The sequence below is a fragment of the Ochotona princeps genome, chromosome 8 (genome assembly GCF_030435755.1).
Source record: "Ochotona princeps isolate mOchPri1 chromosome 8, mOchPri1.hap1, whole genome shotgun sequence".
NCBI lineage: Eukaryota > Metazoa > Chordata > Mammalia > Lagomorpha > Ochotonidae > Ochotona > Ochotona princeps.
The window spans coordinates 43,292,158-43,306,190 of NC_080839.1; the positions used below are offsets into that span (position 1 = coordinate 43,292,158).

Genomic DNA, 14,033 nt, shown 5'->3' on the forward strand with positions numbered 1-14,033 from the left:
GTGTTGGGGAAAGGGAGGAGTGGGCCTGTCTAAAAGGGAATACATGCATGTGTGGTAGAACATCTGGGTAGTGTCATTCCCCTGCACTCAGACTTATAACCAACAGGTCTGCAAATGCAGACCTAGGAAAATCAGCAAGTTGAAGTTCAGGGCAACAACTGATGCGTGAAAAAATGAAGCCTCATACAACTCACTTATTTGAGCCTAACAGAATCTGAAAAATAGATGTTTTCTTATCCAAGTATTTGAACATCAACATGGAGAGTAAGTGTGATAAACCCTAGGTATATCCATTATAGACATTCAACAATTGTTAAGTTTTTGTCACATTTGCATCTATTCTTTTCTCTGTTGATGTATTTTAGAGAAAATTCCAGACAATGTGTAATTGATTTTCCTCATGCTTAAGTATGCATCTTTAAAACTAGGGATATCACTAATTTTATAAAACAGGCAAATGATTTGAACAAAGGCAGCTTTGGGATAGTAAACATTAAAAGCTGCCTGATACCGTTAGTAATTATGGAAATACAAATTAAAACTCCAAAGAGCTGTCGCTATGCAACTGGATTATCTGAAGTTAGGAAGCCTGCAACTTCACCAAGCAAGGTGGTAGCAGAACTGGTTCATTCATGGCTATGGGTGGGGAGGTAAAATGACTGCATATAGAGTAGGGTGTGTCTGGATGGAAAGAACTGGAAAGGAATGCTTGGGAAAAATTTGGGGATTGAGGGATATGTTCAATGCTTTGGCGGTGGTGGTGACTTCATGTTTGCACAAATATCAAAGTGTATCAAATTGTGTAATTACCTGTTAACTATACCTACATAAAGCTGTTAAAAGTAAGCATGTGAAATTCTCACTGTATGCCAGGCACAGTACTTCATATTGTGCGTATGTTCTGCCATCAATCTGAGAAGTCCCTATAGTTTTTATTGCTATTTACCAGAAAATTAGAATTTAAACCCAAAATGTAAAAATAAAGTATTGGGATATTTTATTTCCTAACCATATTACCTGATCATGTGTGAAAAAATAAATCAGTGACTTATTGGTGTCCTCTGTCCATCATGAAACTGCCTTGGTTTTTGTTATGAATAATCCTTTAGTCAAGATGTAGACTAGGAGAAACATGCCATCACTTGCATGCCAAGCCCATGTCACTGCAAGCATTTTTTGTTGTACACAACACCAGTAGAGTTGAAATCTAACTCACTCTTTTCAAAGACCGGTGAGGGCCCCAGGAACTGACTGGAGCAACATCTATCACCCTAGATGGGTGATAATTGGAAGCTCCCAGCAGCCAGGGCTTGGCTATAGTTGCTAGATAAGCAGGGCATCTCTGGCAGATCGGTCTGTCAGGGACTGAATTCACTGCTGCTTACAAAATACCAATGCTCCAGGTGTCCCAGTGTACATCTTATTTATAAATGCTGGTGGCTAATGAAGTAACACATCTTACCTCAAATGAATGAGTAGCTGTTTCAATCAAGGGGTACCTACTTCTGCTACTGCTCTTGCTGTAATCCCCTGCTGGTGTTGGCGGGGGGGAAGTGGGGAGCTGGTGAGAAGTCTGTGCTAATTATCCCTCAATCCTACAGACTTGGAACTGGTCTTCCTAATATCACACTTGGGAGAGCAGGTAGCTTCCAGATGTAGTTGACCAGGCACGTAGTCAACCCAGGTCAAGCCAGAGTAAATTTACCACCGGGTCGTCCAATCCCCACTTTGCCCTGTGGTGAGGAAGGGCCAGGTCCGGGGCAGGGCTGAGTAGGAAGCGTTCACAATTCTCTGAGCTTCTTGTTAATACACTTGGCTTCCTGTTATGCAGCGCCAGGCAGAGGGTGCCGGCTGAAGTGTGGCAACTGATGGAGACAACTGCAGACACAGAGGAGGTAATTGCATGCTAAACCCCTAAGAAATGTGACAGCCCCAAGATGTGGACCCCAGATGGGAGGGCCCCACCAGCGGTATCCAAGACTCAGGGACTGTGCCTGGGAGTGGGAAAAAGTGGCAAGCTCTGTTGTTAGCTTGTGTTTCTAGAGAAGAAAGAGAGAGATAAGTGTCTCCCTCCTGCCCCCTGTCTCCCCTCAACACACACAGGCATATGCTCCATTTCTCTCCCTCTCTCAGTACTCTTCAAATTGCTACTCAGCACTTTTACCTCGTTCTGTAGAGGAGTTCTGCACTAACTCCCTCTCCAAAGCAGACTTTGTTGTTGTGTTGAAATCTCACTTTGCCACACAAGTAGATTCCTCTAAACTACAGAACATGGAAAAATGAAACTTGCTCCGATCCTGGTCCCTGAGTCAGACACTCAGAGTACAATTTTTGGAGATTCCTGGGCACCATCTATGTAAGTCTGTATCCAGGGAAGGCCTGTGTAGTGCGACCTCATTGGCATATCGAGAAATTCCCATGCCATCACCAGGGATGGTTAGGGACGTTGTCTTTTCTTTTTTTTTTTTAAGAGACAATGCTTTTTTCTACAAGTTAAGAAAGACACTTCGACTTTTAAAGCATTCCAGGAGAACCATCAAAATACAAAAGTATCCAGAAAACTAAAAAGTGAAAAAGTTTTAAAGTCCCCCATAGTCGTGAGCTGCAGAGGCTTTTTTATTTTGGTTTTTATTTTTTTTGGAAAGTCAGATATACAGAGAGGCAGAGAGACAGAGAGGAAGATCTTCCTTCCACTAATTTGTTCTCCAAGCGGTCGCAAAGCCAGGAACCCAAAGCCAGGAGCCCAAAGCCTCTTCCAGGTCTCCTACGTGGGTGCAGGGTCCCAAGGCCTTGGACCTTGGGCAGTCTTTGAGTGCTTTCTCAGGTTGCAAGGAGGGAACTGGATGGGAAGTAGGGCCGCCTGGATTAGAACCAGTGAGTGCAATATGAGGACTTTAGCTGCTAGGCTCCTGTGCCGGGCCCAGCAGCTTTTAAATGAAGGGCAGTTTGCTTTTCAGACAGAGAAGGAATGAAGCAAGTGGCATCAAATGCCAACCTTTTCTTCTGGGCAGAAACCCAGGGCTATGGACCCATAGTCGGTCATGTGACAGGCAGAGGTTGGCCTGTGCGGGATTGCTGGGGCTTGTGTGTGTTGTGTCGGCTGCGGGGAAGGCTGTCAGAATGGTCATCTGCCATGTCTGTGATGAGAGGTCTTTCAGATGGCTCCAGCGGCTCTTCTTGGCCTCGGGCGGGGCATGCCGTTGCGTTGTGTGGGCTGAGTGCTGGGCCCTTGCTGGGTTAACACAGGCTTCCTCCTGCCCACGCCTTGGCTGCTCTGGGATTTGGTCAGAATGTTTAGGTCTCTTGGAAAGAGCCTGAGCAGAGAGCTGGTATAACATGGGTGGATTTCCTAATATGTCCATTTCCCCATGGGGTGTCAGCACAGCTTTGGTGGTGGGCTGGAGGTTTCAGTAGCATTTCTCTTGTCATTCTGTCAAGACCTGCTGAGCCACACAGAGCACACAGTGGGCGGAAATTGTAGCACAATGTTGTTTATGCACAAGACGGAGGCGAATGGGTGGGGCTGAGGCAGGCTGTGAAGGTCTGAATGTGTCCTTCAGAGTTTCTGTATTGGAAACTTAGTCCACAATGCAGCTGTGTTAGAAAGTGGGACCTAACAGGAGGGGATGAGGTCAAGAATGCTGTTACTGTGGGAGTGGTTTAGGTACCACGAGAGTGAGCTGTAATGGAAGAGTATGGTCCTTTCTTGCTCTTCTCTGTTGCCCTCCCCTGCTCTTCTGCCTTTAGCCTTGGCCGTGGGGTGGTACAGCATCAAGGCCCTTGGCAGGTGCTGGCATTGTACCCTTGGACTTGCGAGCCTCCAGGATGGAAAGCAAACTCTCTGCTCTTTACAAGTGACCAGTTTTGGATATCCTGTTAGAGCACAGGAAATGACTAGGACAAAGTGCTTCCTGTGATGGAGTAGAAGGTGTGGCTTTAGTACCCGGCCCACTTCTCTCTTCTCCAACCCTGTGAATGACCATACATTGACTCCCCATGTGGGCAGCCCTCTTCGCCCCTGGAATATGTGCTCCTTTCCAGACTGGCTGGCCTAAGGATGCACATTGGGCTTTGAGATTGGGTTTCTAGCTTCTCCTAATGGAAAAAAAAATTTCTGTGTTTCTGAGCTCCACTTTCTTGTCTGTAAAATGAGAATGACAACCAGGCGTGTTCATAAAGAGTATGAGCGTGAACCGCGACTAGACAGCTGAAGTGCTCGCACTCTGGCTGTCACGTGGCAGCTTCTCAGTAAATAACCGCTGATGGTTACAGTGACTAGATCAGAGGTTGCATGTCCTCCTAGCCACTCTGATTGTGTGGACACAAGAAGCCCCACAAATAAACTGATACTGCAAAAGCAAATACTGAAATGCAACATAAGTAGCTCAATTAGGTAAGTCAGCTCTATTTTACTGTGGCCTTCCCTTGTTCAGGAACGTGAAAGGGCTCCCTATTCCCTTTAAGATCAAGGTTGAATGTCTGATTCTTCCAGATAAGCCTTGTCAGTTAGAAGCCCTCCAGCTTGATTTCTGTGTGTGGTGAAATGGCTCATTGGGTGCTGTGTTTGCTACCAGTAATCTCCAGATTCCAGGAATGGCTGGACAATAGCCACTCTATGGTAACAGAAATGTTCGCTCTGTGTGTTGTGTCATCCTGTGATTATGAGCTACACAGAGCTGCTGGGCACTGCAAATGTGCAAAGTGTGATGGAGAAACCAAGTTGGAACTTTTAAGTCACCCAAATGTACACAGGCATCATGGCTAATGGCTACTGTATCGGACTTAGTTCGGTACATGTTCTTTCTCTGCCAGAGTAAATGTGGGTTTCTGGTCTCAATGAGACACACATTTACCACTTGTTCTAGAACATTCCATTGGTGTTGAGCAGCTTCTTTCTTACCTTGTCTCCCTGGCCTGCCAGACCTCCTTTCCAAAAGACTGGGGAGTAGACTCTCAGAGCACAATGACTGGCTCACAGCAAAGTTTGTCTAGTTTTTACTTTCATTATGATAAACAGCTCTATTAATCATAGTAGATCTCTTTGCTTACTTTTTCTGGGAACAACTCACAGCCACAAAGAAAAGAGATTGCTTGGAGAAATTAGCAAGGAAAATTAGTCAGAACCAAGCCAAACTCAAAGCCTCCCAGGCCTTGATCATTGGACAACAGGCTTGACAGGGGAGCAGGGCTGTGGGCTAAGGCCGAAGATCACTTTGTATGTGACATAGAATGCTCCCATGCTGATGCAATGGCTGTCTGAACCCCCGTCTCTGGTGTTTGGGACTGACTCCAGTGGTGTGCAGCTTTGTGTGAGTGGCGCAGGGCCCAAGCTCACAACAATGATGGTGGACTGACAGTAGGCACTAAAGAAACATTGCTTCCATGCAGGGTGAATGGAATCATCTATAGAATCTGATTAGTCATGATTAGTCTGACTATGAAGGCAGATGAGACTTTCTGTCCCAAGGGCATCAAGCACCTGCAGGCAGTTTCTGAGGGCACCAGGTCTTCATACCTCCTCCTGCCTTTGCTGGGCCAATCTGAAATGCACAGTTATTTTTTTTTTTTTCATTCTTACATGTGACACCAGGGAACATGGAAAAATTTCCCAGAAAAAAGTACAAAATTATATGCCAGCCACTGAGTTCTATAGTGAACCAATTCTCTTTCATCTACATTATTTAACTCCTAATCCTCTTCAAATGCCATTGGATATCTTCAGTTTCTTTTGTCTTTTATAATGAATCTTTCCATTGTTGTGAGTTTCTGTGGGTTTCAGGGTGGGGAGGTGGCTCACAAGACTTGAATCCTTATAGCTCTTGTGAGGTACCTGCCTGATTTCCTGTGTCTTGGGTTGACTCCATCTGGGAGCATCACCCTAGAGGCTGAAGGTCCCTCATGACACTGCTCCTAGCCGGGACCCCTCCCTCTCATGGCTGGCTTCAGGTGGATGATCACTAAAGCCTTACTGGCATAGACAACACCAGGACTATGGAGATGGAGGAGAATGCCCCTGCATCTACCAGAATGCCTCACTCTTCCATATTCTTCCAAAATTTGTGTATAAATCACTTCTTTCATTCTATCCCTCCCCTCTGTATATGTGTGTTATAACACACATAACTTGATATTACAAGTGAGGAAATGAAATGTAGACAAGTCACATACTTTATTCCCAATGGAAGAGTCAAGAAAGGAAAAACTGCCTTCTCACCAGGGATGAGCTGATGGTTTAGTTGGGTATGTTGTGGATGTTCTGGGGACTGACAGAAGCTCAGTAAAGGGTCTGTAAGCTGCAAACTTCTCAGTGATGCTCAGCAGAAGGAGAGGGGTGCAGACAGTAGGTATGGAGCAAATATTGGAGGCATAGGAAACAAAGGGCTCCTAACTTGGTTTTAAGGTCATGGTCGAACAGACTGGGCCATAAAAGGAAGGTGAGGGTCAAGGAAGAAGTGTTGAATGGGAACCAGAGTGACGGACCAATGACTATGGGGTTACCCTGCAGGCAAGAAGGAACAGTCCTGCACCTGATTCAGTGACAGGCAGAGTGATTGTGGTTAGGGGTTGGGGGGGAATGCTTGGCTTCCAGTGCTGGTGCTGAGTTCTGTTGGTAGTGTTAGGGGAGGTTCTAGGTCCAGTGGCAATGCTGTAAATATTCTCAGTGGGCAGGGGATCTAATGTTACCTAAGAACACTGTGCAGGAAAATACGGGAGGTGCCCACTCTCTGTAGGCTGCCCGCCTGGCCAGACAGATATGATAAGTGTGAGCTGTTGGAGAAGGCCAGGCATCCTCATGGGGTCCCCCATTCCATAGCAAGCTCGGGGCCAACAGGACTGGTTTCTTCTCAAGAAGAGTTTCCATGGAAGAGCGCCCAGGCGGCTTCCGGTAGCCCCTGCAGCTGCGTGGGACTTATCGAGCCCTTATTTTCTCCTCCCTTGTCAGATATTGACTCCCACGCAGGAAAAGGAAGCACCTTGTGTCAGATGCTGTGGCCACTTCCTCTTCAGAAGGCTCCAGCCAATCTCTCACTTTGTAGAATGAGGGGGCCGCAGGCAGCTGCCGGACTGCGTATGTCTTGGTCTCACTCTGACCCAGAGCAGGAGCTGGCCCCTTGGCGGCCCTTCTGGCTTCCCCTGAACTCGTGATTCTGACTTGGTTGTGGCCCCATCTGCTTGCCGGCCCCCTCTGGGCTTCCTCTCTGTCTCCTTGACTGCTCTTTGGTGTCTGTTTCATGTCCCTCAGTCAACCTGCCTGTCTGCTCCTCTCCTTAGCTCGGTCCAGGAGCGTGATGACTGGTGAGCAGATGGCGGCCTGTCACCTGTCAGCCACCCCTAACCCGCTGGAGAGGCCCATCAAGATGGGCTGGCTGAAGAAGCAGAGGTCCATTGTGAGGAACTGGCAGCAGCGGTACTTTGTGCTGAGGGCACAGCAGCTTTACTACTACAAGGATGAAGAGGACATGAAACCTCAGGTACAGACATACTGTTTGTGCTTCCCACCCCCAGCCCTTCTTGCAGCTGTCTCTATCCCAACATAGAGGAGGTGGCAGGGAGCCCTCCACAAGTCTACTAAACCTCACATGGACCTTCTCAATAGGATAAGACAGGTGCATTTGAGTGGTGGTTGCTTTTGCTTCCACACCAGTTTCTAAATACATAAGCTGGGTTGCAAGGGACATTTGTGGGGGTTGTGGCAGGGGCTCAAGGTAGAGAGGTACCATGGGGTCTTCTCAATGCAGCTGTGATTCAAGGCTCATAACACGGGGTCGATGGAAGTGACCCTAAGTCAAAGGCTCAAAGACCGTGGATTGAGGTTTAGAAAAATGAATTTGGAGAATCAGTGTCTATTTTGTTCAAAGGATATTGATTGTACATTTACTGTGTGCCAACTACCTCTATTCTAGGTATTGAAAATCAGTTAGAGAGTTAAACAGATAAAAATCCCTGTGGTGTAGACCATAGGATATAAGGAGAAAGATAGAAAACAATTGTATTAGATAAGACAAGTACATAGTTTATTAAAAATTTTTGAGTTGTATGAAGAACAATGTAAGATGCTTTAAGAGGGATAACGAGTGGGAGAGGACCTGCATTTTTCCTTTTTTTAAAAAAAGATTTATTTTTATTGGAAAGGCAGATTTCATAGAGAGTGAGACACAGAGAAAGATAGTCTGTCTGCTGGTTCACTCCCCAAATGACTGCAATGGCAAGAGCTGAACCAGTCTGAAGCCAGGAGTCAGGAGCTTCTTCTGGGTCTCCCACACAAGTGCAGGGTCCCAAGGCTTTGGCCATTCTCTACTCATACCACAAGCATGGAGTGGATGGAAAGTGGAGCAACTGGGACATGAGTCGGTGCCCATATGGGATCCTGGTGCTTGGAAGTAGAAGATTGGCTAATTGAGCCATCCTGCTAGGCCATGCACCTTTCAATAATGTGATTGTGGTGGCCTCATGAAGAGGGTGATATTGCAACAAAGACTAAGGAGGAGATGGAATGAACTAGGTGCATCTCTGGGGAAAGAGCCTTCCTTCCATGCAGAGGCCCAAGGATTTGCAAGTCTAGTGTGAATGGCAAGAACAAGGTCAGTGTGGCTGGAGCAGAGTGAGGAAGGAGAATTGTGGGGGCGGCTGGAGGGTGGCACATGAGGTCAGACAGGCGAGGGTGAGAGTCAGGGTTGGATGCAGGGTTGGATGCGCCCTGAAAGTCACAGGGAGGTGTAAGAGGGTTCAGCTTTCTCTGAGTCCTATTGTAAGAAGATGCCTCTGCCTGCTGTGTACAATTCCAAGTAAGGGCTGTGGAGGAGGTGTGCGAATCTTCCAGGTAAGAGGTTATGATGTTGAGAATATTAGCTAGTATCACAGGCTGGAGGGAAATGGTCAGATTCTATGTGCATTGAAGGTACAGCAGATGATTTCCTGGTGGGGACGATGAAACTCTGAGAGTGATCTGTGGTCCCAGGTCTTGGGCTTCAGTCTCTTCTCCCCACCCTACTAAGGCATCCAGACCACTGGGGTATATGAGAGTGAGACGGCCATATTAAGGAGTACCCTGGGACCTCAGGGGTAATCCAGATGCCTGGAAATTCAACCCAGAATTTGTGGCTATGCAAATGGGTTGGGCCAGAGTGACTTCTTAGAGAAGACAGACTCTAGATCCTTCTGAGCCAGACTAAAAAAATAATTTTTTTAAGTCAACATGGGTGAAGATAGGAAGTATGTGCATGCATAATGAGATGAGTGGGTAGCTGTAGGGGACCAACTTGAAATGGCCATTTTTGGATGGGGTCAGTTGTCTTGAATGAAAGACTTGAGAATCTGTAACAGCAGGAATTGGCTATGTGGATCCTGCACTTGAGGGCTCCCAGTATTCTGTCCATCCTTACAGAAGCCAAGGAGGGGCCTCAGAGACTTTACCAAACCCTGGACTGTGGCCTTATGTCCTGGCATGGGAGCCAGATTTGTCTTCTTGAATGAGCATCACCTTATGAAAGCCGCACCATCCCAGGCTAAGCCAGCAGCAGCTGGCACGATGAGACAATGCAAGAGCCTTCCCCTAGCAGAGGGTGAGTAAGGGTGAAGGCGATGAGGCTCGGGCCACTTCAAGTTCCTGGAAAGGGCACGGGGATGCTTCTGTGGCGTGAGGGAAATGTCATTTAGAAAAACATAAATTCATGCCTAAGAATAAAATAAATATTTGAAAGGCCTTGTTTCTCCCCTTTACTTCTGGGAGGAGGGAGCCCAGACCTTTCTCAGGATTAAATGAATCTGCAATAATTAGGTAAGGCTTCCTCTAGGCAGACAGGATGGTTTATTTTTAGAAAACCTATTGATACAATGCATCAAACCAATAGAGCAATTGAGAAAAATCATGCAGCCCTCAACAGGTGCCTGAAAAAAAGCACCCGGTAAACACCAACACTCACTTCAGTACAAAAATTAATTCCTTATGGTGACAAAATGATCTTTTACATGGAAATTCTATAATTTACTTAATTTCCCACTGTTGGGAAATTGTGTGGATAGTCATGTATTATTGTCACAAAGTGTTTTATTATCAAAGCCAAGAATTAAGTGCGCATCTAGGCATCCTTGTAGATTTTTTTATTTTATTTTATTTTATTTTTATTCATTGATTACATTGTATTATGTGATACAGTTTCGTTGGAACTGGGAATCATCCCACCCCTCCCCCAGCCCTCCCCATCCTTGTAGATTTTTAATCCAGCTATAATTTCATCAAAATAATGTAAGATCTATTTAAAATAAAATGCTGTTATTATTCTCTAACATTGTTTTGGGATTTCTAGCCATTGCAAAAAATACATGAAAAGAAAAGTTGCAGAAAGTCATGATATACTTCTGCATTATACTTTACAACATTCACAATTCCGGGTGGAGTAAATTTAAATATAAAAACTCAAGTAAAAATGCCAAAGGAGAATATAATTACCTGCGTAATCTTTGGGGAGTTGTTGTTCTTAAAGTGTAACAGCACAGCACAAAGGAAAGACTAATTTTTGTTTCAATAAAAATGTATCTGAGGAAGCTTCATAACGTGAAATTGCAACTAATAAATAGGAAAAAAGTGTGTATCTGTGCGGTGAACAGATATTCTTCAGGAAGTATTATTTTAGGTCCATAATAAAATCCCAACAGCTGAATAGAAAGCTAAATGATGCAAAAGGAATTTCAAAGTTCATTATCAGCCATGGTTAAAGATATACAATGTAAGCTATTGAGACACACTGTTTCCTTATCAAATTAACAAAGTTTCCTGGAGTTTAGTAAGTCAATACTTGAAAGCAGGAATTCTCATGCACAGTTTTTTTTCTGGAAATAGCAATCTGGAGGTTAAGATACCTTTCACAACATACAGATCATCTGGCCTACTTTATAAAAAAAAAAAAATCACGTTTATGTGTTTGAAAGGAAGAGAGACAGAGAGAAGGCCGCTAAGTGCCTACAGTGACCAAGGGTGGGTTGGAGCTAAACCATGGTTAGAGCAAGGAGCTGGGAGCTCCCTTTAGGTCTCCCACATGGGTGGCAGGAATTCAACTACTCGCACCATCACTGCTGCCTCCTAAATCTGAATTAAGTGGGGAGCTCCCATCAGGAGCTGGAGGGAAGAATTAAACCCAGGCCCTCTAACATGGGATGCCTGCAGCTGAACTGCTAGGCCAAACACCTGCTCCTGGACTGTATTTCTAGTGGTAGAAATTTAACCTAGCAGATGCCTTTCTGTCAGTGGTGTGCTGGTAAATGGTTCATGACCAGCTTTCTGGCAGAGGAGTTGATTTTCATGCAGTGTTCACCAATTTCTGTGGCGTGAATGCTCCCATCCTGAGTGATTCAAGATAGCACGTGACAGCACTCAGAGTTGAGATGTGCAATAGTGTTTTCTAACACAGAGAGAATACATGTGAACAACTGCAACGACAGAAATAACAGTAACGTGTAAGGGGGCTTCAAAACATTCGTTGACAGTACATGCTGTGAAAGAAATCATACCTGTGTTTCAAAAAATGTTTGCATACAAATAAGTTTAGCTTTTCATTTCATCCCCTGTGAGTTTTGTTGTTGTTGCTGCTGCTGTTGTTCTGTAGTTGATACTTAGGAAGCATTTTTTTGTATTATATCTTGATTGGTATAACGTGTCAATTGTGAGTATATGATTTAAGCTTTAACAGCAGCTGCATTTAATAACAGGCTCGCAGTGCCCCCTAATAAGATAGTTCTTGCTAGCTTGTATAAGCTGGCTCTAGCACGACCCTGTCTTTGTTGTCATTTCAGCTCTGTGGTTGCAGGACTGGTGGCCTCAGCCTGCACCTCGCCCTCCTTCAGCAGAGTCCATCTTCATCAGCTGGCACACGGAGTGGAAGTACTTATGGACACATTGGACCCTTCCCCATCAATGTCCATTTTTGCTCCTCTCGCTCTGCCTGTCCTCTCTGATTCGCCTATGATGTTAAAGCTGTCAGGCTCAGTGTCAGGGCCTGTAGTTAGTCATTTCCATCTCAGTGTGAATAAACTTAGCTCTGAGGGTTCCACGTAACAGTTGTAATTTTGGAATTTCAATCGATGAAGGATTGAGTCAGAGTTTTCTTATGAAGTTGCTTTATGACCTCATGTCAGCTAATGAACTTCTTTGAGCCTTACTTCCTCTCCTCTCCCAAGAAGAAAACTGAGTCCTTACACAGAGGAGATGTGCTGATATATTCAGGGCAGTTTGCATAGTCTGGCATTTAGTGACTACTCAACAGAGGATCTGTATAATTTTATTATTTTGGTTTTACTACTTTCTGATGAAACAAGCTTGATAACCACTAGACCGTTTGGAGTGGCGCTTAGGGAAGGCAGGCACCTCTGAAGTTGCTATTTCCTTCTCTTCCCATCAGGCAGTGTTCCTTCCTAACAAAATGTAGCATGGCCTTTGATTCTGATGCCATACTTTGCCCAAAGCAGCCCAGGAACATACTCACAGGGTGTTCTGACAGCACTGATGTGACTTAACTACACATGATAACTAGCAGTGGAGGTGATTTTAAGAATCAGTTGCTTTTAAGGGGAAGGTGGAGAAACCTCAGAATTCTGTTGCATTGTTGGTTTCTTTTCTTTCTCCTCCCCTTTTCTCTCCTCCTCTCCCTTATCTTCGCTGTCCTGCTCTGCCCCCTCTCCTCTCACGTCTTTCAATTAGTGCTCCTCCCACACCTTATCTCTTTCTCACCCAGTCTTAGCCATTTTCATCCTAATACCTCAAGACACATTACTTTTGAGTGCATTTTACTTCTCTTAAGACGCTTTTGCCTTTCTAGCATTCTCTGGTTCTAGTTCTCTTCTCCCATATTTTGTTCTGGAATGCAAACATGTGCTTTCTCAGCTCAGAATAAGACATACTGCTTTCAACATCCAGTGATATGTGATTTGTGAGAATCGATTGCTACTGATTATTTTTGTCAGTTGGTGCAGTTACTTGGTCTTGCATGTTACCAGTGCTGGTTTCCTTGTCTGCCACATTGAAGTGATAAATCTTGTCCTGATCCTGATATGGAGCTGATATGGGGCTTCTAGGAAAAATGCACTATAAATGATAAAGCCCCATGCATGCATGTGGCGGATGTGACCTGTCCTTTTGGTGCTGTGTCTGATATGTCATGCTTCCTAAGAGCCTTCCCTCCTGGCTCCTGGCTCTGGGGTCAGGGGAGGGCTAAGCTGACTTTCCTACCATTTCAGCTAGGATGTTAAGGATCATTGGCTTGAGACTCATTTCTGAGAGGAGCCATCATTCTATTATCTTACTTATCAGCTCTGTGACATTGGGAAAGTGACAAGAAATCCTCTGAATCATGATTTTCTCAACTACAAAATGTATGTGATGATACCCTGCCATGAGAATTGTCAGAAAGAATAAGTGACTAATGCATTCAAGGTGGTTGGCTAGTGGTAGGAACCCAAAAGTGCTGCTCGGTAGGTCTTGTTGCTACTAGGTAATCTCATCCCCTCAGATGATTACCTGTGGCTCCTCCCTCTGACTACTCTTGCTAGCAGCAGGTGTATGGTCCCACTACCCTCAAACGTGTTTCCATACAGATCAAGTGTCTTGCTGAGTCCTTGGAAAAGTGAGAAGAGGCAAGTGTTGGTGACAGCAGGTGGAGTGGGTGGCGTGGTATTGCACATCAGGGCCTGGTTCTACTCTCTCCAGGCACCCAGCCTACTCTCAGACAGCAGTCATTTAATTTGACCATGACCTGAGTAGCAGAAAGTTCCCATTATGATTGAGCTGCTGGCTTTTCAGATGCCTCTCCACCTGGCCTCCTACCATTTCATCACTTTTCTACCTATCCTCTACTTTAAACTTGATCCATAGTTGATAAGATTGCTGCACATCTTGAAGATCTGATTTTGATCTTTCAGGGATCCATATATCTACCAGGAAGTGTAATCAAGGAGATTGCCACACACCCTGAGGAGGCTGGAAAGTTTGTCTTTGAAGTCATTCCAGGTAGGTGCCACAAGGTGGGGTAAAAGTACATTAC

At 45.2% G+C, this 14,033-nt stretch overlaps 1 protein-coding gene across 3 annotated transcripts in view; it reads left to right on the top strand.

Moving 5' to 3' along the window:
* The window catches only part of ARHGAP25 (Rho GTPase activating protein 25), a 76,232-nt gene that overhangs the window by 25,208 nt on the left and 36,991 nt on the right, over window positions 1–14,033 (top strand). For 2 of the 3 annotated variants that reach the window (XM_004580078.2, XM_058667908.1), the window contains exons 2-3: window positions 7,273–7,472; window positions 13,912–13,999. In XM_004580078.2, the coding sequence (XP_004580135.2) occupies window positions 7,273–7,472; window positions 13,912–13,999 (288 nt within the window). Of the gene's footprint in view, window positions 1–1,659; window positions 1,896–7,272; window positions 7,473–13,911; window positions 14,000–14,033 lie in introns of those variants that run through there. The other variant, XM_058667907.1, reaches the window with a different exon arrangement.